We start from the raw sequence: 23,724 nt of genomic DNA on the forward strand, positions 1-23,724 counted from the left end.
ACCTGCAGCATGATCTCCAAGGAGTCTAGGAATTCTTAATGCAAATCAGAATTTCCAGATCTTCATGCAGGATAAAGTCTCAGATATGCAGATGACACCACCCTTATGGCAGAAAGTGAAGAGGAACTAAAAAGCCTCTTGATGAAGGTGAAAGAGGAGAGTGAAAAAGTTGGCTTAAAGCTCAACATTCAGAAAACGAAGATCATGGCATCTGGTCCCATCACTTCATGGCAAATAGATGAGGAAACAGTGGAAACAGTGTCAGACTTTTATTTTTGGGGGCTCCAAAATCACTGCAGATGGTGACTGCAGCCACGAAATTAAAAGACGCTTACTCCTTGGAAGGAAAATTATGACCAACCTAGACAGTATATAGAAAAGCAGAGACATTACTTTGCCAACAAAGGTCCGTCTAGTCAAAGCTCTGGTTTTTCCAGTAGTCATGTATGGATGTGAGTTGGACTGTGAAGAAAGCTGAGCACCAAAGAATTGATGCTTCTGAACTGTGGTGTTGGAGAAGACTCTTGACAGTCCCTTGGACTGCAAGGAGATCCAACCAGTCCATTCTGAAGGAGATCAGCCCTGGGATTTCTTTGGAAGGACTGATGCTAAAGCTGAAACTCCAGTACTTTGGCCACCTCATGCGAAGAGTTGACTCATTGGAAAAGACTCTGATGCTGGGAGGGATTGGGGGCAGGAGGAGAAGGGGACGACAGAGGATGAGATGGCTGGATGGCATCGCCGACTCGATGGATGTGAGTCTGAGTGAACTCCGGGAGTTGGTGATGGACAGGGAGGCCTGGTGTGCTGCAATTCATGGGGTCTCAAAGAGTCGGACACAACTGAGCGACTGAACTGAACTGAACTTGAAACATAACCCTAAATATTTGGGCACATTGTACATAGGTCTCTATTCTTATGTTCATAAGTCTCTATTCCTACTCTTGGATTTTTAAGGCATTTCATGTCAAATCTCAAATGAGATACCTACCTTGCTGAAGTTTTGTGAAAGCAAGTAATCAATCTAAGATTAAAAGCATGTGCCTAAAAAACTTCATAGTATTTACCATGTAGTTATTGGTTATTTTCTATTTTAAAACTGTATATAAGTAAACATGCTATAGTTCATGGTAAACATCTGCAAAAGTCTATACATCTGGAAAGCCTATAAAAGTTTTCTAGAAAAATGAAGCATTTTCCTCCCCATACTTAGAGTGGCATTCTTAAAGAAAAAATTTGGCCCTGTTGTGTTTTTATTTTTTCTTTCTTGCCATGCCATGCAGCAAGAAAGATCTTAGTTCCCTGACCAGGGATTAAACCCATGCTTCTTGCAGTGGAGCTCCAAACACTGGATCATGAGGGAAGTCCTCCTTTTGCGTTTTAATGTCACAATGTCTAACACAATTTTTACTGGTTGATTCAAAATGTTGTTGTCTGTTATGCATCAGAAAATTCATTCATATACTCATTTGTTCAATAAATATCTATGACCACCTACTGGCAGCTATGTGCCAGGCATCCCACCGGCTTCTGGACATTTGACAATGGATAAAACAGATAAGACCGAACTCAATATATTAACTGGAGGAGGGTGATAAGTAAACAAGCAATTACAATATTTGACAAATGCTATGAAATTATTAGGCAAACACAGGAGGGGCACTGAACCCAGTCTTGAACTACAGGAAGGTTTCCCAACGACATGTCAGTCAGGCTGAGTGCTGAAGTGAGCCAAGTAGGAGTTTATCTAGCAGAAAAGGAAATTAAAATATCTGCTGAAAGATTTCTACATTCCATCAGACCATGATACTCTGGAGAAAGAGACAGAGGAGAGTACATCTGTTGATTGCCAAGCAATGTGAAAGTGATTTGTATGTATTAAACAACTGATCTTCACAACAGTATGTGAAGAAGGTATTATTAACCCCATTATATTGAGGAAGAAAAACAAAGGCTCAGGGAGGTTAAGCAAGCTGTTTCCAGGAATGGATCCAGAGAGTGGCAAGGCCTGGCTTCAAACCCAAGAACAGGATAGATTTCTCCCATTACATCAAGGATCGTTGAATTGGAAAATCATGTTCAAACAAAACTTTGCCTTATTCTTCCCAGTCAGTAAGCTTAGATCTTCTTTGAGAGAAGTAGAGAGGTATTAGCTACCAAGTGCACTTTGGTTTTAAAAAGACTCCACTGATGGCAGTGTGTCAGAATGTGCCCAGAATGGCCGGGGACTGGGCTGAGCTTACAAATGAGATTTCTGTGTTCCTGACTCGGTGCTGTTGGGCATGGTTCCTGTGCCGTATGGTTGCATGTGGCTCTTCGTAATTTAGGTTCATCAGTGTTTTCATCCAAACTGACCCATTTTATCTTCAACCACTCAAGTGAGCCTAGGGTGTCTGCTTCTGCTTCTTTGAAAGGCCACAAGTTAGAACCCATGTGTATTCTGGCCTCAGACTATAGAGTTAGTTTCTTCTTTATCTGTCATCATCTGAAAATGAAAATGCTATTAGTAATGTAGGTCAAATTGTCAAAGAACCCACCTCTTGACTAGAATAGTAGGATGAGAGGGCATATTTTTTTGTTGTCAACTGCATAAATTTGTATATATATGTAGTCTGAAATATTCTGATATACATATATATACATATACACACATATATATACACACACACTGATATATGTAAATATACATGTATTTTCTATGCAACTGTATACATAGCCCTATATAATTTGGGGCTCTATTATGGCCCAAATGCTGCTTCTCAGAGGCAGTCTTTAAACCCCACAGAAGTGGGGACTGTAGAGTTCTAAGGAGCTCGTTAATCAAGGTTCATACCCGGGATGAGGGCCTACTTGCCGGAAAGGCAGGTCAAGTTCTATACTTAATCTGATTTTAGAGAAGGTGCCTATTGCAAAATTTAAATTTTGTTTGAAGTGAATTAAGATAGAAAAAATTCTTGAAGTTTTGATTATAAAAGAATGAGCTGCACACATGTAGTAATTAGAAACAGCAACACAAAAGGTAAAGCTCTTTCAAACCAAGTAAATTTGTGTTTAAATGTTTCTAACTACAGTCTTACTCATTCCCTCAGATAAGGGTAAATTTTATGAAGAAAAAAGTAAAGCTGATTGAGGAGAGAAATGACTGAGGGGGACGCCATCTAGACTGGGTGGCTGGGGAAGGTCCCCTTGAAGAAGGAAATTTGAGCAGACAGCTGAATGGCATCGTAAAGGGCAAGCTACGTGGAGAGCCAAGTGAAGACAGTTCCAAGCCGAAGGATTAGCCAGAGTGAGGGTCTTGAAGTAGAAACAAGCAGCGTAGATTCAAGAAAGATGGAGAAAGCTGCCAAGGAAGTTTAAGAGACAGAGAGAACTCTAGGTGAAGGGAGAGCACAGGTGTGGCCAGGACTGAGGTGAGAGGCAGTTCATACAGGGCTCTGAATGTCATGGTAGAGAGTTTGGATTGTATTTTTTTTTTTAATTTTTTATTGTAAATATTTGCTTCACAGTATTGTATTGGTTTCTGCCATACACCAACATGAATCAGTCACAGGTGTACATGTGTCCCTCCCTCTTGAACCTCCCTCCTCATCTCCCTCTAGGATATCAGTTGCATTTTAAATGTGGTGGGAAGCCACTGAAGAGTGTTAAGCAGGGAAGTGACACAATCTTCCGAGAGTCACTCTGCCTAGGGTATGAAACTCTGACCGCAGGCGTACAAGTGCTGACGTAAGAAGACCAGTTTTGGAAACTGTGGTAATAGTCCGAGAGAAGATGACAGACAGTGAGGCAACAGCAGGCGTGGTGGGGACACACGGCGAGATCTGTGGTGAAGGCAGGGCTGAATGGACCTGCCAGTGAATTGCTGATGATACTTGGGGTTTTGGGCTTGAGTATTGGGAGAGATTGTGATGGCACTCATTGAGAGGCTAATAAGCTTGAGGAGAAAAGTCAGGAGTTTAATTTTGGATATGTAAAGTCTGAGATATTAATTAGGTATCCAGGAGGCGATACTGAGCAGACAGATGCTTAGACAAACAAATGTGTACTAGGGGGAAAGTCTTAGGGCTGGGGATGAAAGTTAGAGATAGCAGCACGAGATGAAATAGAAAGCCACTGTCTCTGGTGAGATCTCCAGGGAACACCCAGGAACTATGCAGACAGAAGAGGGAGGAGGGTGAGCGCTGAGTTCCAGGGCCTTCAAGCCTAGAGCTGGGAAGAGGGCGAAGAACCAGAAAAGGAGAAAGAATACACAAGGTGGAAGTCAGGGAAAAAAATCTCAGAAGAATGTCTCTTGGAAGCTAAAAATGAACAAAAAAAAGCTTTAACAAAGAGGGAGGGTGTGGTCAACTTTGTCAGGAGTTGCTTATAGGGTGAGTAAGAATATCAATTTACATAAAAAGAAAACTCAGAGAAATATTACACTAAACTTCAGGGCTCTGCAGTTATTTACATAGAAAAATAGGCTTAGACAAGATTACGATTTTTCAAACATTAACTGAACAGTCTTATCATAGGATCCAATGTTAAAAATAGGGTGACAATTCTGATAATCATTTCGTGATGTATGTATGTCAAATTATTATGCTATATATACACCTTAAATTTACACAGGGCTGTATGGCAATTATATCTCAAGAAAACTGGAAGAAAATCTAAGAACAGTGTGACATTAGATAACAGTTTTATGTTGACTAGAGGCTTATTCGGAGAAGGCAATGGCACCCCACTCTAGTACTCTTGCCTGGAAAATCCCATGGACGGAGGAGCCTGGTAGGCTGCAGTCCATGGGGTCGCTAAGAGTTGGACACGACTGAGAGACTTCACTTTCACTTTTTACTTTCATGCATTGGAGAAGGAAATGGCAACCCACTCCAGTGTTCTTGCCTGGAGAATCCCAGGGGCGGCAGAGCCTGGTGGGCTGCCGTCTACGGGGTCACACAGAGTCGGACACAACTGAAGCGACTTAGCAGCAGCAGCAGCAGCAGCAGCAGAGGCTTATTACACAAATAAAGCCATTAGCCCAAACTGCAACCAATACCCTCTTGAAAGGTTACCTACAGATGGGAGAGACAATTTCTTCCAACTCTGAGGAATTTTAGCAACTGCTGTTGAGGTGTGTTGAGGTGAAAATATGAAAAAATGTAGGATTCCCAAACTTTGGTCAATGGGCTAAGTTTTTCTTCAGTCAAAACGCCCCATCACTGACAAGTCTTACTTACAAGTAAATGCCTCTATGTTCCACATTGAATGTCAGTATGACCTGCTTTTCTTGGCCTCTCTGCAGACATGTGGTGAACCAGTGACTTCTGTGTAGAGCATTTCCCTCTTGAATAATCTGGCTTCCCCTTACCACATAACGCATACATTCAAAGAAAGTGTTTAAGAAACACAAGCCAACAGTAGTAATTGTAGCAAAGGTAGTAACCATATAAATAAAACATCATTAAAATTTAAAAAGCAGCATGCAACAAAATAATCCAAAATTTTGTCCAAATCAAACTATTAAATCATCCACTGCTCTGAACCCTCTCCAGCCATGTGAATAATCCATAGTTTATCATACAGGTGATTTGATTATTTTAATCAGCCTCTAAAATGGTGAGGGCTGAGCACAGAGTAGACAACAGCTGAGTTGTTTTAGAATGAAGACATGCCTTTAGAATTTTTAAGTAAGCTTCACTATTTTGGATTCAAATTCTAATTGTTTCTCATAAAAGGCTTGACCAGTACCAAAGTGGGAAGACAGTCTTGATGCAAAATGATTCAGTTTAGCAGTTAAAAAAAAAAAAAAAATCCTTTAGCAACCTAAACTTAAACAATTTGATTTTCTTGTCATTGCTTTCCCTATACTATCAAAAATGATGCTTTCTTTACTATTTCCAACTCATCATAAAATTGCTAAAAATCTGAAATTCAATTTACCACATTACTGCTAATTTGAATAATGGCTGAATAAAAGACAGGAAACGCTGAAGCAGCATTGATTTCTAAAACATTTTGCACTTTCCTCCTCCATCCCTGTAAAGTAAAGCTCGGATGCCACGCACAATTACACAAGAAAATCAAGAAAGCCATTACGTTCAGCATTTTGTCATGATCATTGTTACCATGGCAAAAAGTGGGCTTAGTTTAGCACATCTGCTACAGGCGAGGCCCACTGGCCTTTTGTAAAGCTGGGTAACAATATAATGCCAAATTCTGGAGACTGTCACTGTTTTCTTCCAGGGTAATACTACTGCCCATAGATATTACTGTCTCCTTCCTTAGTGACCCAAACCAATGCCATCCTACCGTCATATTCTTAAAGTTGTTCAGTACCAAGGAACACAGTTAATTTAGGAAGGTTACTCTTTGATCCACCTTCTGGTCTAATGAAAGCTTATGCTATGCTATGCTAAGTCACTTCAGTCGTGTCCGACTCTGTGTGACCCCATAGACAGCAGCCTACCAGGCTCCCCTGTCCCTGGGATTCTCCAGGCAAGAACACTGGAGTGGGTTGCCATTTCCTTCTCCAATGCATGAAGGTGAAAAGTGAAAGTGAAGTCGCTCAGTCGTGTCCAACTTTTAGCGACCCCATGGACTGCAGCCTACCAGGCTCCTCCATCCATGGGAGTTTTCAGGCAAGAGTACTGGGGTGGGGTGCCATTGCCTTCTCCGTATGAAAGCTTAGGACTCCAATAATAGCAAATGCCAAAGTTTCAACAGTTGTATTGTAAACATCAATAGAGCTGTACTAAAAATTGCATGGATTTAGAAGTGACCAAGACAATGCATGATAACTAGCTGTAGGCATATTATTTCCTTATTTGTAAAATGGGAATAAAATCCCATTATCCCAAATAATCTTGTGAATAAAATCCCATTATCCCCAAATCACACTTTCTTGTGAGTATTAACTGAGATAATCTGCAGGCCCAGACATATGAGGGGGTACTCAGTAATACAGCATCCTCCCCCTTCCTCCAACACCATCTTTTTCTTGACCACTGAGATTGCCATGCCTTTAGAAATGTTGGTTAAGTTGGTAGGTAAATGCTTTTCTATCATTAGAAGGTTAATTCGTTTTGACTTTCATATCGTTTGGATACTTTCCTCAGAGAGCTGAGGATAAAATACTTTTTTAAGATCTGATAGAAGGCATAACTTTCACATCAAGAGGATGAAAGTCAGTGTCAATAATATTATATCACATTCTATTATTCATATTTTAAGTGACACCAATATTATCACTGTAAAATGGAAAATGGAGTATATAATAATTTTGACCTCATGCACAGATTTTTTTGTTTTAAAAAGTGAAGTAACATTATGAATGCAGAGAAGTTGAAATTATCTGAAATGAATACATTAATCAAGTCTGCGTATTTACTAGAAACAAAGGCTACTAGCATTTTTACCATCTAAACAAAATATTTTTTTTCTAATGAAATTTCAGCAGAGTATCGTTTATCTTAAGAGAAAAATAATGGGGCCTTACCTATTCCAGTAGCTCCAGAACTGGTCATGCAGGTAGGCATGGTGGCTACATTCATCACCAAATGAGGCTTTGCTTTCAATCCAGTGAATTATGTGCCCTTCTACAGCTAAGGAACAAAGCATTACGAATACAGAGCAAAGGGAAGGGGAGATGGAAAATTCTGACTCTGCCTGGGTCTCTCCATGCTTCACATTAATGAAGAGAGGCTTAACCCTCACCGTCATGTAGGGATGTAATTATAAAACAACACATCGTACCTGTTTGTGACAAGGAATGTTTATGCTACAGTCACATCCCTTTTATTTTTGTCATTTACAAAAGTCTCCCTCCTATTCTGAGATTGCCTGTATAAACTGACAATACAAAAGCAAACCAAAGTGATCCTGGCTTTTCCACAGAACTCTGTTTTAAAAATGAATATACAGAGAAATGACTTGAAAATGGTAACCAAAATGTCTTTTGAAGACATGCTTATTTCTTAAACATAGGTAAAAGTTTTTAAAGCTTAGGTTTCTTCTGAACCCATTATTTTCTGCCAATTAAAAATCTTTTGCAATTATTTCACACATTTGAATACAAAATTATCAAGCTAATACAGATTCTTTGGGAACATTTGTTAATATTAACAAAAATTTTAAAAGCTATGGGAAAAAACACATCGCTTTATAAACAAATGCAGAGTAGAGTCTAAGGACTTACCAACTGGTACTTGTAAAATAAAGTCTGGCGTTTTGTCATAACCTCTTGCACGAAGCTGATCTTCATCTACAGGAAGAACAAATACTATTACTTATCACAGTATGCCATTAACAAGACAGCAATATAATTGCTTTTCTTTCTTAAAAATGTGTAAAAATTACTGATGCAGTCACACATATCATTCTTATGTATGCAGTGCTGTGTCAGAATAAATGAACTTTCTTCACAAACCTGAAGTAGAGATATAAAAATGTCTCTTTGTCCCTTCTGCATTTTTATATCTTTATTATAAACATCATTAATTCAAGCTGTCATATGCTACCTTTCTTATAATTGAAAATATACTCAAAATAATGAAATATACTTACTGATTAAAAGAAAAGGTTTCCACCATCATGAATATTGCTAATGTTATCAAGCCCATACTGACAATTTACAGTAAGGCATAAGCACTTTGGCTTTTACAATTATAAAACAAATGCTTTCATTAAAGCAATTAAGAAAGTTTAGTTTCAATTAGTGAAACTATTTCTACACACAAGAACATAAGAGAGAGACAAGGGACAATGAGATCCCCACAGAGAATTAATTACCCTGCTTAATACCTTTGGTCTGCTATTGTTTCTGGCATTTACCAGAGTTTTACAACTAACAATATGTAATTCTAAAAAGCAAACAGGCTTTGAGATTTTTTTTCTAAGTCTGTTCGATTTCTTGATCTTCTGTAAATATCAATGAGCCATTCAGGAGGAAAGGAGGCAGGAAAACAGAGAGCTTGTCAAAGTTGGAAAAAACTAGCTAGATGCTTGGTTTAAAAAAAAAAGAAAAATCCTCCAATATTTTCTAAAAGCTGTCCTTGACTTCTAATGGCATTACAATGTGATTCTGAATGAGCAGTTCTCTGTTAGATTTTGGAGTGACCTGGTCATTCAATTCCAGACATGGCTTTCTGTCTTCACCCAACCTCAACTAATGGCCCAACCAAGTAACAAGGAAGGCTGTGTGGTCTCTTAACATCTACTGGGCTGTTGACATTGTCATGCATCCCATTCGCCTTCCTGCATCACCTTTGATTAAAATTAATGACCCATTCCCAGTGTTGGGTAGCTTATTTCCAATTCATTTGTCAGGCCAAGACAGTGGTTTCATGGCCAACGTTCAGAAATTCTGTTTTAGAACACTCTTGTGTACATCCTGAAAGGTCAGCATTTTAAACATAAATAACCTTTTAATGATAAGATACACTTAAACTAGATATTTAATTACATTTGGTTAAAGTTGGTATCCTTTACTGAAATTCTGAAGGACTGATGCTAGAATTCAAAACAATCTCCTCTGCTTGAAAGATAAAAAAATACCAACATAACTGTTGAGATAAGGAAATAAAGTAATCTTACTTTAAAAACAAGAGAATGTGGAAAACTGGACTAAAAATGAACAAGACTGAAAAAATTTCTATCCTCTCAATGCATTCTGGCTACAAGAATGTTTAATGCAAAAGGCATTTATTAAATCAGCCCAAGTGCCTTGAGCTGATGCTTCAGGTAGCTGATGAACAGTTTTAAAAGCTGTGAAAGTAAAAGTCGCTCAGTCGTATCCGACTCTTTGCAACGCCATGGACTATACAGTCCATGGAATTCTCTAGGTCAGAATGCTGGTACAGTAGGTAGCCTATCCCTTCTGCTTGGGATCTTCCCAACCCAGAAATCAAACTGGGGTCTCCCGCATTGCAGGTGGATTCTTTACCAAGCTCAGCAATCCGCCTGCAATGCAGGAGACCTGGGTTTGATCCCTGGGTTGGGAAGATCTCTGGGAGAAGGGAAAGGCTTCCCACTCCAGCATTCGGGCCTGGAGAATTCCACGGGCTGTAAAGTCCATGGTGTGGCAAAGAGTCGGATATGACTGAGTGACTTTAAAAGCTGGGTTGACATTAAAGATACACTGGTCTGTTTAAAATTACCCATATTTGAGTCTTCTAACTGGCCTTTGGAAGAATTTGAGCTTGCTGAGATACTCCCAAAAGAAGAACTTCTTTGGTTTCTGGTGGTTGCAAAATTGGAAGCAGAGTTCCCTAGGGGCATAGGAACTGGAACATAAGGAGTTGCCATCTTCTTTTGGCTTTTGTAACAAACTTGCACACTTCTGAGTCCGAACAATTAGAGAACAAGTAATAAGCAATGCATTATTTTCTTCTTAGGAATTCACTCTCTCAGCCCGCTCGGGCGCGCTGCCCTGGGAGGGTTAACTCCAACCCTGCCTCACCACAGCTTCTGAAAGAGATGGGAATACCAGACCACCTGATCTGCCTCTTGAGAAATTTGTATGCAGGTCAGGAAGCAACAGTTAGAACTGGACATGGAACAACAGACTGGTTCCAAATAGGAAAAGGAGTTCGTCAAGGCTGTATATTGTCACCCTGTTTATTTAACTTCTATGCAGAGTACATCATGAGAAACGCTGGACTGGAAGAAACACAAGCTGGAATCAAGATTGCCGGGAGAAATATCGGTAACCTCAGATATGCAGATGATACCACCCTTATGGCAGAAAGTGAAGAGGAACTCAAAATCCTCTTGATGAAAGTGAAAGTGGAGAGTGAAAAAGTTGGCTCAAAGCTCAACATTCAGAAAACGAAGATCATGGAATCCGGTCCCACCACTTCATGGGAAATAGATGGGGAAACAGTGGAAACAGTGTCAGACTTTATTTTTCTGGGCTCCCAAATCACTGCAGATGGTGACTGCAGCCATGAAATTAAAAGACACTTACTCCTTGGAAGGAAAGTTATGACCAACCTAGATAGCATATTCAAAAGCAGAGACATTACTTTGCCAACAAAGGTTTGTCTAGTCAAGGCTATGGTTTTTCCTGTGGTCATGTATGGATGTGAGAGTTGGACTGTGAAGAAGGCTGAGCGCCGAAGAATTGATGCTTTTGAACTGTGGTGTTGGAGAAGACTCTTGAGAGTCCCTTGGACTGCAAGGAGATCCAACCAGTCCATTCTGAAGGAGATCAGCCCTGGGATTTCTTTGGAAGGAATGATGCTAAAGCTGAAACTCCAGTACTTTGGCCACCTCATGCGAAGAGTTGACTCACTGGAAAAGACTCTGATGCTGGGAGGGATTGGGGGCATGAGGAGAAGGGGACGACAGAGGATGAGATGGCTAGATGGCATCACTGACTCGATGGACGTGAGTCTGAGTGAACTGTGGGAGTTGGTGATGGACAGGGAGGCCTGGCGTGCTGCAATTCATGGGGTCGCAAGGAGTCGGACACGACTGAGTGACTGGTCTGATCTGATCTGACATTCAAGAAGAGAGATTAATAGTTTATTAAAACTATCCTAGTTTGATCAACCTTTGCAGGTGTTCGAAATCTGCTTCAGAAGGAAAAATTATGATGTTTCTGACAGTGGCTAAAAACAAAATTTCAAAGGTCACCAAGCAATCCAAATGCACACACTAAAATCTCTTAAAAGGCAGTTACACTCCTGTTCACCACACCCAAATTACTAACACAGTACCTACAGTTTAAATTTCATGACTTAATGTGAAAAATTAAAAAAAACACCTAAACTCCTCAAACTGAACATAAACATCAGAGAATCTCTCCATCTTTCTGTGGAGAACCTCAAACTGTAACACAGTACTCCTACTCTCTACACCGTCCCCACATCCCTCCTTCTCAGCATAAAGGTGATTCAACTGTAACTGTAGTCAAAAGACAGCTTCTAGAAACCTCTGCTACTCCCAGCAATATTACATTTTTTCTTTTTTAAGTAAAGAGGTTATTCCACACATCTGAAATACTTTGTTGTTATGCATTGGGTATTGTCTCTGTTCTTTATTTTCTAAACTCTGTCTTACCTCCTCTGTTTCAACCTTCATATCATTCCTTTCAACCTAGATTTTCCTTTACTTGGCAAAATTCAGAGAAAATGACAGGACAAGTCTAGGAGGTGGTATTCATTCAGGAAGAGCTGTCCCTGCTCACCTGGTCTCAGCACCAGGAGATGGAAGTTTCTATCAAAGATCACCGTACTGGGAGATTTTTAAGTCAACCCCATCTATCTGACCAGATTTCCTGGCCTTTGCATTATGCTCCTTTCCTGGTTCTCAGACGGTTAAAGATTCCTTACCATGATCATTATCCCAACCACTGGGTATGGATTTAAAATTTGGTTGACCATCTGGCGGGTCAGGGTTTAAACTGTAAGATCTAGAGGCTACGGCTCACTCATCACCCAAAACACTACCTGTGCCTCATTCCTTGTTCATCCCCTCGTCTTACTGTGCGTAGGCCTAGCTCCCACCACACCCAGAGCCTGAAGCCTCTGCTCTGAGAACAGGAAATGTTTCTTTTCATTTTTTAAAACCCTATTCACTGCCCTATTCTCACCACCAACAAACACCTGTGTGTGTATGTCTGCACTCACTTGTGTTTAACTCTTTGCGGCCCCATGGACTCTAGCCTGCTAGGCTCCTCTGTCCATGGTTTTTCCCAGGCAAGAATACTGGAGTGGGTTGCCATTTCCTCTTCAAGGGGATCTTCCAAACCAGTGTCTCCTACGCATCTCCTGCATTACAGGCAGATTCTTTACCACTGAGCCACCAGGGAGGCCAGTTGGCACATATTTAATACACAAATGGGTAAATGAATAAAATATAAGTGCATTTTTAAGAGTACCATGTCTTCCACAAAGCTGACCCGGACTGACTAAGTAATTTTCTTTCCTGATTTAAAAGACAGCAAAAGTGACCCAAAGCTCAAGGTGGGAAGTTTTCCTATTTTGTTTGGTCTGCAATATTTTAAATAACATTGGATTTATCCATTCCTTAATGTTTGGGCAGAATTCCCCCCATAAGCAATCCAGGCCTGGTGCTACTATAATGTGTAGCTCTTTGGTTACTTTTACTACCTTTTTTTTTTTTTTGATGGTTACTGATCTGTTTAGATTTTTTATCTCTTCTATAATCAGTTTTTCAATTTTTATTTTCCTTGAGAATCTTAAGTTTCATCAGAGTTCTCAGGGCTTTTTATACATATTGGAGCCAAGTGGTTACTTATGAGTCTCTGAACTTTCTAAGTAGAAAGCTGGATGTTTAAGTAACTTGATGTTTTCTTCAAGAAAAAATGATGAGGGCTGAGAAAGAGGAAAGAGTAACATTGGTTTAAAAGCCTAGGAGGAGAGTTTCAGAATAGCACTTTTAGTATAACTCCTAAAATTGTTGGGGATCAATATGAAATCAGTGTCCAAATCCTGTATACCTAACTTACTCAGTGAATGCAGCAAATATGAAGTAGGGCTCTTCTGACTTAGCATATACTGAAAATGCCCAATATATCTCATAAATACTAAGCTTGTTAATAAGCTTCCCTGGTGTCTCAGTGGTAGAATCTGCCTGCCAATGTAGGAGACATGGGTTTGATCCCTGGGTCAGGAAGATCCCCTGGAGAAGGAAATGGAATTCCATTCTGGTATTCTTGCCTGGAAAATCCCATGGACAGAGGGGCCTGGCAGGCTACAATCCACAGGGTAGCAAAGAATGGGACACGACTTGGCCGCTAAATAAGAACAAGCTTGTTAATGTCACAGTCCAAGTATTGATTATCAAAATTAATATAAGAATAGTTTCACTTAAAAGAAGACTCATTAGCCTCTAGATCCACAAAATGTAGGATTTTTAGATAAAGGGTACCTCATGAAACATAGTACTCTGAGCTTATAGAGTCTTCTAACATTCCAACTTACACATGATACAATGAAAGAGGTCAGCAGAAGTGACTGTCAACACCTTTTTGTTATTGTTCAGTCACTTAGTTATGTCCAACTTTGCGATCCCATAGACTGCAGCATGCCAGGCTTCCCTGTCCTTCATTATCTCCCAGAGTTTGCCCAAACTCATGTCCACTGAGTCGGTGAAAACATCCAGCCATCCAGCCATCTCATCCTCTGTTGTCCCCCTTCTCCTCCTGCCCTCAATCTTCCCCAGCAGCAGGGTCTTTTCCAAGGACTTGGCTCTTTGCATCAGGTGGCCAACCACATGGGTCTTTCATATAGCCAGATACCATCTCAGCCAAGCTCTGGTTTGTCCCAACAGACCATATACAATTTTTAATTATGGAAAATATTTAAATGTCATCATGTGTAGTACTTATGAAGCGGCAAAAAAATTCTCATTTTCCTCCTAGAAGATTTGAAAACACGAGAGCGGGGATGGGTCTTGGACACTGTTTAGTTGACACCTGCCTGAAGAGGAAGTGAACAAAATCAACGCTTGACTTCTACTATCTTGATGATCCTTTCTCCAATGTAACTAAAAAACCAATGAAACTGCATCTACAGATAAAACCGATGCTAAATTTTTCAAAACAATCCAGTTCTTCATTTATTTTTAAGTTGTCAGGCTTGCCTTTGGAGGACATTTTAAAAAAGGAATCACATAAATGTAAAGATCACTGTGAAAGTTTAATTTCTCTGGCCTTTTAATTACCCTCTCCTCTAAATGCCCAAAATATCCACAGCAATTAAGTACTAATTACACAATTTCTTTCTTTAAAAGAAAGGGCTGATTTTGAGTCAGAGAACAAAACACATCTGAAACTGGTTAACATATACTTAAGAATCATAGCAGGGCATGAGGGCTATAAGAGGAAGTTTGAAGTTTTCCTTTTTCGTTTCCTTAAAAGGCTTTAAATTTAAGAAATACAGTTATTCACAGAGAAATTATGCAAAATTCCAGTTCATAACGTCTGAAAATGAAAAGAAAAATAACATTCTGACATGGCCTTTTATCTATGAATTTGTCAAAAGGTTTCTAAAATCCTAGGTTAAAATACCTTGTATGACAAAAAAAATCTTTTTAACATCAGTTACATTTTTTACTAAATTGGGGAAGGGCAAAAAAGACACTTCCATACAAATGAAAACTACAGTATATTTTTTCTACTCTAGTATTTTGTTTTTCTATGTGTTTTTTTTAAATCCCCAAATACTGTTTCATTCAATAACTGGAGCTGTGACCTTCACATCCCATATTTCTATCTTCTCTAGAAGGAAGTTTCACAGGCTTTCTACCTAATTAAAGAATTTAGCAGGGTTTTGATAATAGATATTATTATGCTATGCAAACCATGTGCAAAGGTACATAGAACAGATATGCATTTAATGGGGAGACCGAGATGAATGAAACCTTTAGAGGACCTAAAAATTTCATTATGTCCATTAAGTTCAATCTTTTCCCCCAAAGCCTCTTATCAAAGCCACTAATAAGGAATACAGCTGACTGCTCTGACCTTATCCTTTGTTTATGTCTTTAGGGGACAATACTAGTGAAAACTAAAGTGCCCTAAAGACAGGGAACAAATGGGGGTGGATGTCACAAGTCAGAACAGTGCCAAGTGAGGCAGGGTAGGCTGGTCCCCATTGACTGGTGGTTCTGGAGACAGAGAACACGAACATGGACAACAGAAGCAAAACTCTTCCTTCTGTACCTCACTCTGTTGCTGTTGTTCTACAGTTGCGAAGTCGTGTGCAACTCTGCGACCCCATGAACTGCAGCAGTATGCCAGGCTTCCCTGTTCTTCACTGTCTCATGGAGCTTACTCAAATTTATGTCCATTGAGTCTGTGATGCCATCCAACCATCTCAACCTCTGTTGTCCCCTTCTCCTCTTGCCCTCAACCTTTCCCAGCATCAAGGTCTTTTCCAATGAGTCGGCTCTTCTAATCAGGTGGCCAAAGTATTGAAGCTTCAGCTGTATCACTCTAAATTCTTTTGGTTTAACACCACAAGAGAAGGGACAGGTCAGAAGTCAGCATGGTAGAGTAAAAAAGAATTCAGGGCAAGCTGTTCTGGGGTGGGGTGGGGTAACTGTGATTCAAGGTCTGAGGCAAGTTTCCACTAAACAGAATAGGGGGACTGGAGGGTCACAGAGTCCTTTGTAACTCCAAAATTCTGTGCAATGGATGAATGTCAGCCTTTGTCTGGCCCAGCTCTTTTAGCTGTTGTCACTGATGTGAGAACCTGTTGTGCCTGAACCAATCTCGGTAGAGGGAGGCGTATTAGTAGTTCGGAGGCGTACAAGAGATCTCTACACACTGATACACAAACACACAACACACAGGACCAAGGAACCCATCTAACAATAACAACAACAGATGTGACCCTCCAATACTTTTTGTTTACGGGGAATAAGATTGCAACCTGTAGCTAATTTTTTGTGGGGTGAGATATTTGATTTTTTGTCCTGTTTCCTGCCCTGCCTGGCATCGCCAAACTACTCTCACAATTGATTCGGGTGGGCGGTGAAAGACATAACCCCCAACCACTGGCCCCAGGAGTGGACACGTGAGCCAGACTAGCTGATCAGAGCCTATTTTTAAGATTGATTATGGGGCAAAATGAGAAGCACCACTTTCCCCCTGGGATTACGAACTCTACAGAGTAAACAAATTAGCAATTCCCAGGGATCACCTTTGTTTTCTGAGAATGAAGCCTACATTGGAAAAAAGAAACACAAAAAGGAAAAAAGAGGAGACACCGATGACATCGTTTTGTCTTTTAAATTCTAGATGACACCTCAGAAGCAAACTTCTTTGGACGCTGCAGGTATCTCTGAACCAATATTTCTCCCTCTTGTGTGTGCATATAATCTAGTTTGACTGGATCTCTGTCACTTACAACCCAGGTGGTTCTAATTTATCAGCAGTGGCCAAGAAAGCAGATGTTGGATGATGCGAGTTATCTAACCAGAGCAATGGTTGAGGGAAGAGCTGTGGGCTTCAAGCAGGAAGACTACCATCATAAGTGGACAGGCTAACCTGTATTCAAAGTTCTAAAGAACCTTTCAGCAGCAAACGTGTCTGTGGTTCTTTTCTCTTGGTCCCAGGGAGAAGCATGCACAAGCAAAGTCAATAAGATTAGTAAGTAAAAGGTGGTCCCTCACCTTGACAATTTCTTTAGGAAGGGGAGAACAGACCCCAGATTCTCCACATTCTGCCCCTCAAAATAATGTTCCCGACAGACCCCAGATTCTCCACATTCTGCCCCTCAAAATAATGTTTCTGTTACCCGGAAAACTGCATCTTATTTTAACCTTTAGTTAGGAATTTAAATAGCTGATACTTTTGGAAACATCCAACCATCTTAGTTCCCTTTAGCCTATGTAACCCTCTGTTTTATTTCTAGTCTCTTACCCTCAATGGCTAACATCTGCATGTACACACAGTCTCAGTATTCTGAATCTCATCTGTTCCCACTGCCTATTCTTCACCTGAAGTCATAATTCCATATCACATCATAATCACTTCCCCGGAGCACTGCTGCTTTAAATAGGGAATAAAGCAGCAGGAGTAGACGAACTCTCAGAAACACAGATCCTAATTTCTTACAGCAAAGAATATCCTTCAGTAAGCCTATTTGGCTTTATACAGATTGCACCCTCCTGGAGTCCCACAGAGCAGTACATGAATGCTAGAAAAAGCACCTATGTAAAATATGCTGGTCTGTCCTAAGGCAAGACCAAACACGGCAGGGTGAGGCAGGATGAAGCAAATGTCTCTCAGGTGTCACTCAAAGTAATTGTTAGCTGCTACTAATAGGGCAACATTCACCGGAAAGAATAAAATATCTCTGGAACCATCCTTATTAAGCCAAACTTAACAAGAATTTGCACCGGACAGTGGCTATGGAAGTCACTAATGAAAGTCCCTCCGACGTGGAGAGATGCCAACCCATGGAGGATGAATGTTTGTCTTCAGTCTTTGGTACACACTCTTTCATATTTTCCCTATCATTGCAAACATTCTTGTTGTCTTCTGGCTGTCACTATTTTTCTTTTCTCCCTTGCCTTGTGTCCAAATCTCTCCTCTCACCCCACACTCCCAAAGGAGAGAGAGACAGAGGCTATACAATAAAATATGCTATCATTAATTACTTGAGAGATACAAATTAAAACATCTCCATCAGACAAGATACATTTTCTATTTCACTGATACTAGAAATGGAACAAACCCTTAGCAGAAGGGATAAGGATGGTCACAATGCCTAATTGGTCAATTTCCTTGTGTCTCCAAGCCTAAAAGCGGGCAGCAAGCTCTTTGCATCTTCTGAGACTTCAAATGTACATCAATAAATGTTCATTCTAAGTTAACTATACTTGGAAAGAACTGATTTGTACTTATTTGAAAATTTCATGGAAGGACCCATGTTTGACTTGTTTTATTTATTTTTTATTCCTAATGGTACATGCCCATAGCAAGTACCTAAAAGGTAACAGTTTGCTGCACCAAAAGAAACAGTGATTAGCTTGTGGTAATACAGCCAGGCTAATGAGCTCAGCGAGCCACCTGAGAAGCACATGGAAGTAGGAAGAGGCTGCTAAGAGACAGCAGATGAGTAAGATGAGTAAGTAAAATTCTATCGCTACTTCAGGAAAAGTTGCTTACAAGCCAGTAGCATTTTCTTCCTATGTTGAGGGTGGCTATTGATTTTTAACATAGTCTGTACCTTCTTTAAAAATGTTCACAGGAGAAGCAGGACCACAGCCTTGAATGCATTTATTTTCACTACTAAGACAATCAAGTGAGATGCCCTAGATGAAAGTGCATTTTAATGGGACGGACAAGGCAATAGTGTGTGTGGGCTGGAGGGGAGGCGTGCTTATCATCATCTTCAAACTATTTAGGATATTGTTCCTGGCATGCCTGGTGGTTCAGACAGTAAAGAATCTGCCTGCAATGCAGGAGACCTGAATTCAAATCCTGGTTCGGGAAGATCCCCTGGAGAAGGGATAGGCTACCCTCTCCAGTATTCTTGGGCTTCCCTCGTGGCTCAGCTGGTAAAGAATCCACCTGCAATGCAGGAAACCTGGGTTTGATTCCTGGGTTGGGAAGATACCCTGGAGAAGGGAATGGTTACCCATTCCAGTATTCTTGCCTGGAGAATTCCATGGACAGAGGAGCCTGGTGGGCTACAGTCCTTAGGGTCACAAAGAGTCAGACACGACTAACGCTTTCATGGTTTTTCACTTCACTTTCCTGGCATGCAGAGAACATACTTGGCAAAAAGTAACTGAAAAGAATGACTGAACAATGAATAAAAGAATTATGAGATCTCTGAGGAAACTGCTAGAAATTACCTATATTCATTTGCTTGCAATTTGTTTGTAACTTGACCACAGCTACAAAAGCAGGGCCTTCATTTGACTTATATCTAGGGCTTAAAATAGTACATGATTCGGTAACTGATTGTTGGAATAAATACATGAATAAAATACATTTTCTAGTTGGAGGACCTAAAGTCATTTATTCAACATTGACTCTTCTTAGTACAATGTAATTTTGAGAAATAGGAAATGGATAAATGTACAAGATAGGATAAATCCATAAGTACACCTAAACCTTCAACGAAAAGGAGACTTCATTTTTCCTTTCCAATATAGTGCCTGGTTAAATCCTGTGTACCTGATTATAAGAGCTGACTTATTGAAAAAGACCTTGATGCTGGGAAAGACTGAAGGCAAAAGGAGAAAGGGGCAGCAGAGGATAAGATGGTTTGTAGCATCACTGACTCAGTGGACATGAATTTAAGCAAGCTCCTGGAGATGGTGAAGGACAGGGAAGCCTGGCATGCTGCAGTCCTTGGGGTCACAAAGTCAGACACGACTTAGCAACTGAACAACAAATCCTGTGCCATGGCAACTGTTCAGTACGTGGTTATGAATAAAGAAAATTTAAGAAAATTATTAGGGTTATGATAAAAGCAATTTATTTTTATTTTTCTCTTCTATCTGAACTCTCGGTTTTAGAGATGTCAGATAAAATACGTATTTTATAAAATGACATATAGAGCACAATAGGTGGAAAATTTAAAATAAGATAAAAAATTTCAGGAGGTCATAATTCTTAAGAAGGGGTAATATATAAATGATAAGAATCCTTGTCTTTTGAAAGTAGTCCAGATTTGAGGGAAGGAGGGAAGGAAAGAGAAAGGGAGAAAGAAAGAGACACAGAGGGACTGATTGATTTTACTTTCAATTATTTAAAAAAAAAATCAAAGTAAAACAAACATGCCTGCAATGTCTCTGCAACAAAATTCAAGGCCTATACAAGAAAACAAGAAAATATAAAATGAGATTAGTAGTCTATTTCCATACCTATGTTTTTGATGATTTATCTAAATTTACCTGGTACAGTAATCTAGATCTGATTATTCATTGTGAAGGGAGTATTTACAAGGTAAAAGAACAAACCCATAATGATACTCCATAAGAGGCTTTGGGTTTTCAGGTTTTAACCATAAATAAACATGTATTAATTCAGTACAACATTAAAATGCTTAAAATGCAGAGAATAACAATTTCTCTGAATACTAATGAGGAAATGCTTCAAAACAGGACTGAGGTTACATAAAGAGAGCTAAATACAAGTTAAGGATCATCTTTGGTATGCTTCAATAAAAGAATTACTGTTAGATCCTAGAGTGCAGAGGAACAGATGAGCCTGTTCCATTTTAAATCCCCTTTCTGAACCTGTTAGCAAAGCGCAGTGACTCCCTGCTGTGCCTCTGCACTGCCTTTGTCAGCGGTGGCCAACGCAGTCTAGCGCCTTCAGTTCCTAGAATCAAGGGAGTCAAGCACCTGGGACTAAGTTTAAGCCAAGGGTGGGCCCTTTGCTCTTCCTCCCTGTTTGGGTCTTCCAGTCTTTAGGAAGGAAGCAGAAAAAAACTAGATTAAGCAAAGAAGCGGTGCCAAGGGCTTGACTACCCTTAAGCAGATGGTGCCAAGAGAGTTACACCGAGTGGTCTTGAAAATATGACTGCTCAGTTGCTGGCTTCAAACAACACACTTGGCCACACGTTACTGGCCACTGAGTGCTCAATATGATCAGATACTTTATAATATTACTGGAACTTCATAGTCTACAAAGTACTCCATGATGCAACACAGGACATTCATTCCAATTGGTTCTGAAGGCATTATACACCAGATTTTTCATTAGATTTTAAAAGGTAATTTCTATCTAATTCACTCTTCTCCATACACTGAATATTTCAGTTGTTGTTCTTATACAAAAAAAATAAAACTTGTTGCTTTTACATATCAAAATTTAATTTAGTAATCTGAGGCCACTTTCCTAATTTATCAGGTGTCTTCAACTCTTACTGGAGAATATTTATGGTATACCCCCTCTTAAAATTATCAACCATTTACAACACATTCAACTCAAATCTTCAGGTCATTAATAAAAATACTGAATACTAAGACTTAAAACAGATTTCTTACAGGACTGTTTTCAACATCCTTTCCCAATTTGACATAAGATCATTTGACTTCCCTTGGCTAAGTCTTGTTCATTTTGGATCAAAAATTATGTAATCCAATATCGCTTAATTTTTTTAACCTAAAAAAATACGCCATGCAAACTCTTAATTTAAAATAGATGTGTACAATAATACAATCTGTATAGAACCTTGAAAAATTACCACATTTAAAATGAAGAAGAGGATCTAATTCCTGGTAGAGTGCTTTATGGTTGCTATGATCAGTTATCACATGTATGCCTTTTGAGGCTTACTTTTTAATGCCTAAGAGATGTTGAAAGAAATAACAATCTGTAATAAGATTCCACGTTGGCAGACAAACACATACGTACCTGCGAGATTTTAAAAAATCATACTCATATGATGACAATTCACTTTTGGCATAAAAATAATAAAAGCTCAATATTTCATTTTCAAGTGAAAGTACTAGGCAATTCCATACATGAGACAAAAATACCTAACATGAATTTTTCTAACCATTCTTTTCAATATATAAAGCATTTTATGGACAATATTTCTTTTGTTTCCTTCTCTCATAAGGCCTAGATTATGGTTAATATCTCATGACACCAAAAGTAATACTGCAACAGATATTAAAGTATTTTTTCAGCCACTTATGCTATAAAATATTAATTGTAAGCCTGTGCATGTGCTGTATATACAAGGGATTAGGTAACTGAGTTCCTGCTCAGTTCTAAATCAATAAAAGATAACATGCACAGCATCGGTCATCATTTGCTTTTCCTTTAGTACATAATAACTGCAAGTGGAAGATTTTTTAAAATATATATTTAAGCACTCACGGAGATATATGCTGGAGAAGACGTAAGCAATACTTACCTAGGAAGGATAGGTTTTTCTCCAGAAGCAAGTCCCTCAGCAGGACTTCATGCTCATGACCAATGGCACTGGGAAGTCTTAGTTAAGGAGCGTAACATTGGTAGAATTATACCACCAGAAAAAATTGCTAATACCAGGGCTATACTTTGAGATGAAATGGAAAGTAGAGGTAATTATAAACATCCTTTATGCTATGCTAAAAACCCCTCAATTCAATTTAGGACCATTTATTAAGCACTAAGTGCAGTAGAGAATACCAACCAGCTTTTGCCCTAAGAATTTCTAGTCTTACAAAGTCCCATAAATCTTCTGTGAGTTCATGCTTGTCACAAAGCCAGCATTTAGCAGCTCTTATTTTCCCAGTCCTGATGCTGGGAAAGATTGAGGGCAGGAGGAGAAGAGGGTGTCAGCGGATGAGACGGTTGGATGGCATCACTGACGCAATCAACATGAACTTGGGCAAAGTCAGGGAGATGGTGAGGGACAGGGAGGCTTGGTGTGCTGCAGTCCACGGGGCTGCAGAGTCAGACACAACTGGGTGACTGAACAACAACACTTCACTTCTAGTCTATGATTGGTGATCTTCTGTGACTTGGGGAACCAAACAACTGACTTGTTGAGAAGTATATGTACTCTGGAGGAAAGACATCCCAGTAAATGGTTGTGGGTTAGTGCGTCAGTTCAGAGGCTGTTTCAAGTCTTTCTCTTGTGTGTGCAAGTTTTCACCATTATATTATGTATATAAATATATACATATGCTCATATAAATTTTTTGAGTGCTATTATGAGGCAGGCAGTATATCAAGTATGTTATTTTCAGTGTATTTACATATGTTTTTCATCCTCACATTATTATTATCCTTATATTATAGATGAGGAAACCAAGGCTTAAAAAGGAATTTATGTAAGATCATGTGGTCAATGTGTGGCAGAGCAGAGAATCAGAACAAAATCTCTGCAAAGCCTATATCTATGACCTCTGTAGAGCTACTTAAAAATATTAAAAATAATTACATAAAAATAATTGCTATTAGCTAATGCTGCTGCTGCTGCTAAGTCGCTTCAGTCATGTCTGACTCTGTGCAACCCCACAGATGGCAGCCCACCGGTGTGTACCAAGTGTGAAAAGGAGTTTTATCCTATTCTCATACTGTAATTTTGTCAAAGGTGTTTGGTAATACAGGCAGACTTTGGAGATACCATGGGTTCAGTTCCAGAATAAAACAAATATTGCAATAAGGCAAGTTACATGAATTTTTTGGTTTCTCAGTGCATATAAAAGTTACTATTACATTATAGCCTATTAAGTGTTCAACAGCATTATATCTAAAAAATACATATACCCTAATTAAAAAATACTTTATTGCTAAAAAATTGCTACCAT

The 23,724-nt window shown here is 39.4% G+C and overlaps 1 protein-coding gene across 8 annotated transcripts in view; it reads right to left on the bottom strand.

Moving 5' to 3' along the window:
• The window catches only part of CDIN1 (CDAN1 interacting nuclease 1), a 235,667-nt gene that overhangs the window by 102,603 nt on the left and 109,340 nt on the right, over nucleotides 1–23,724 (bottom strand). For 4 of the 8 annotated variants that reach the window (XM_070378257.1, XM_070378258.1, XM_070378256.1 and 1 more), the window contains 4 exons: nucleotides 22,341–22,408; nucleotides 20,252–20,281; nucleotides 8,177–8,242; nucleotides 7,478–7,583 (listed from right to left, as the gene is read on the bottom strand). In XM_070378257.1, the coding sequence (XP_070234358.1) occupies nucleotides 7,478–7,583; nucleotides 8,177–8,242; nucleotides 20,252–20,281; nucleotides 22,341–22,408 (270 nt within the window). Of the gene's footprint in view, nucleotides 1–219; nucleotides 2,486–7,477; nucleotides 7,584–8,176; nucleotides 8,243–20,251; nucleotides 20,282–22,340; nucleotides 22,409–23,724 lie in introns of those variants that run through there. The other 4 variants (XM_070378260.1, XM_005904111.2, XM_070378259.1 and 1 more) reach the window with 3 other exon arrangements.

This window comes from Bos mutus, chromosome 10, assembly GCF_027580195.1.
Source record: "Bos mutus isolate GX-2022 chromosome 10, NWIPB_WYAK_1.1, whole genome shotgun sequence".
In the NCBI taxonomy this organism is placed as follows: domain Eukaryota; kingdom Metazoa; phylum Chordata; class Mammalia; order Artiodactyla; family Bovidae; genus Bos; species Bos mutus.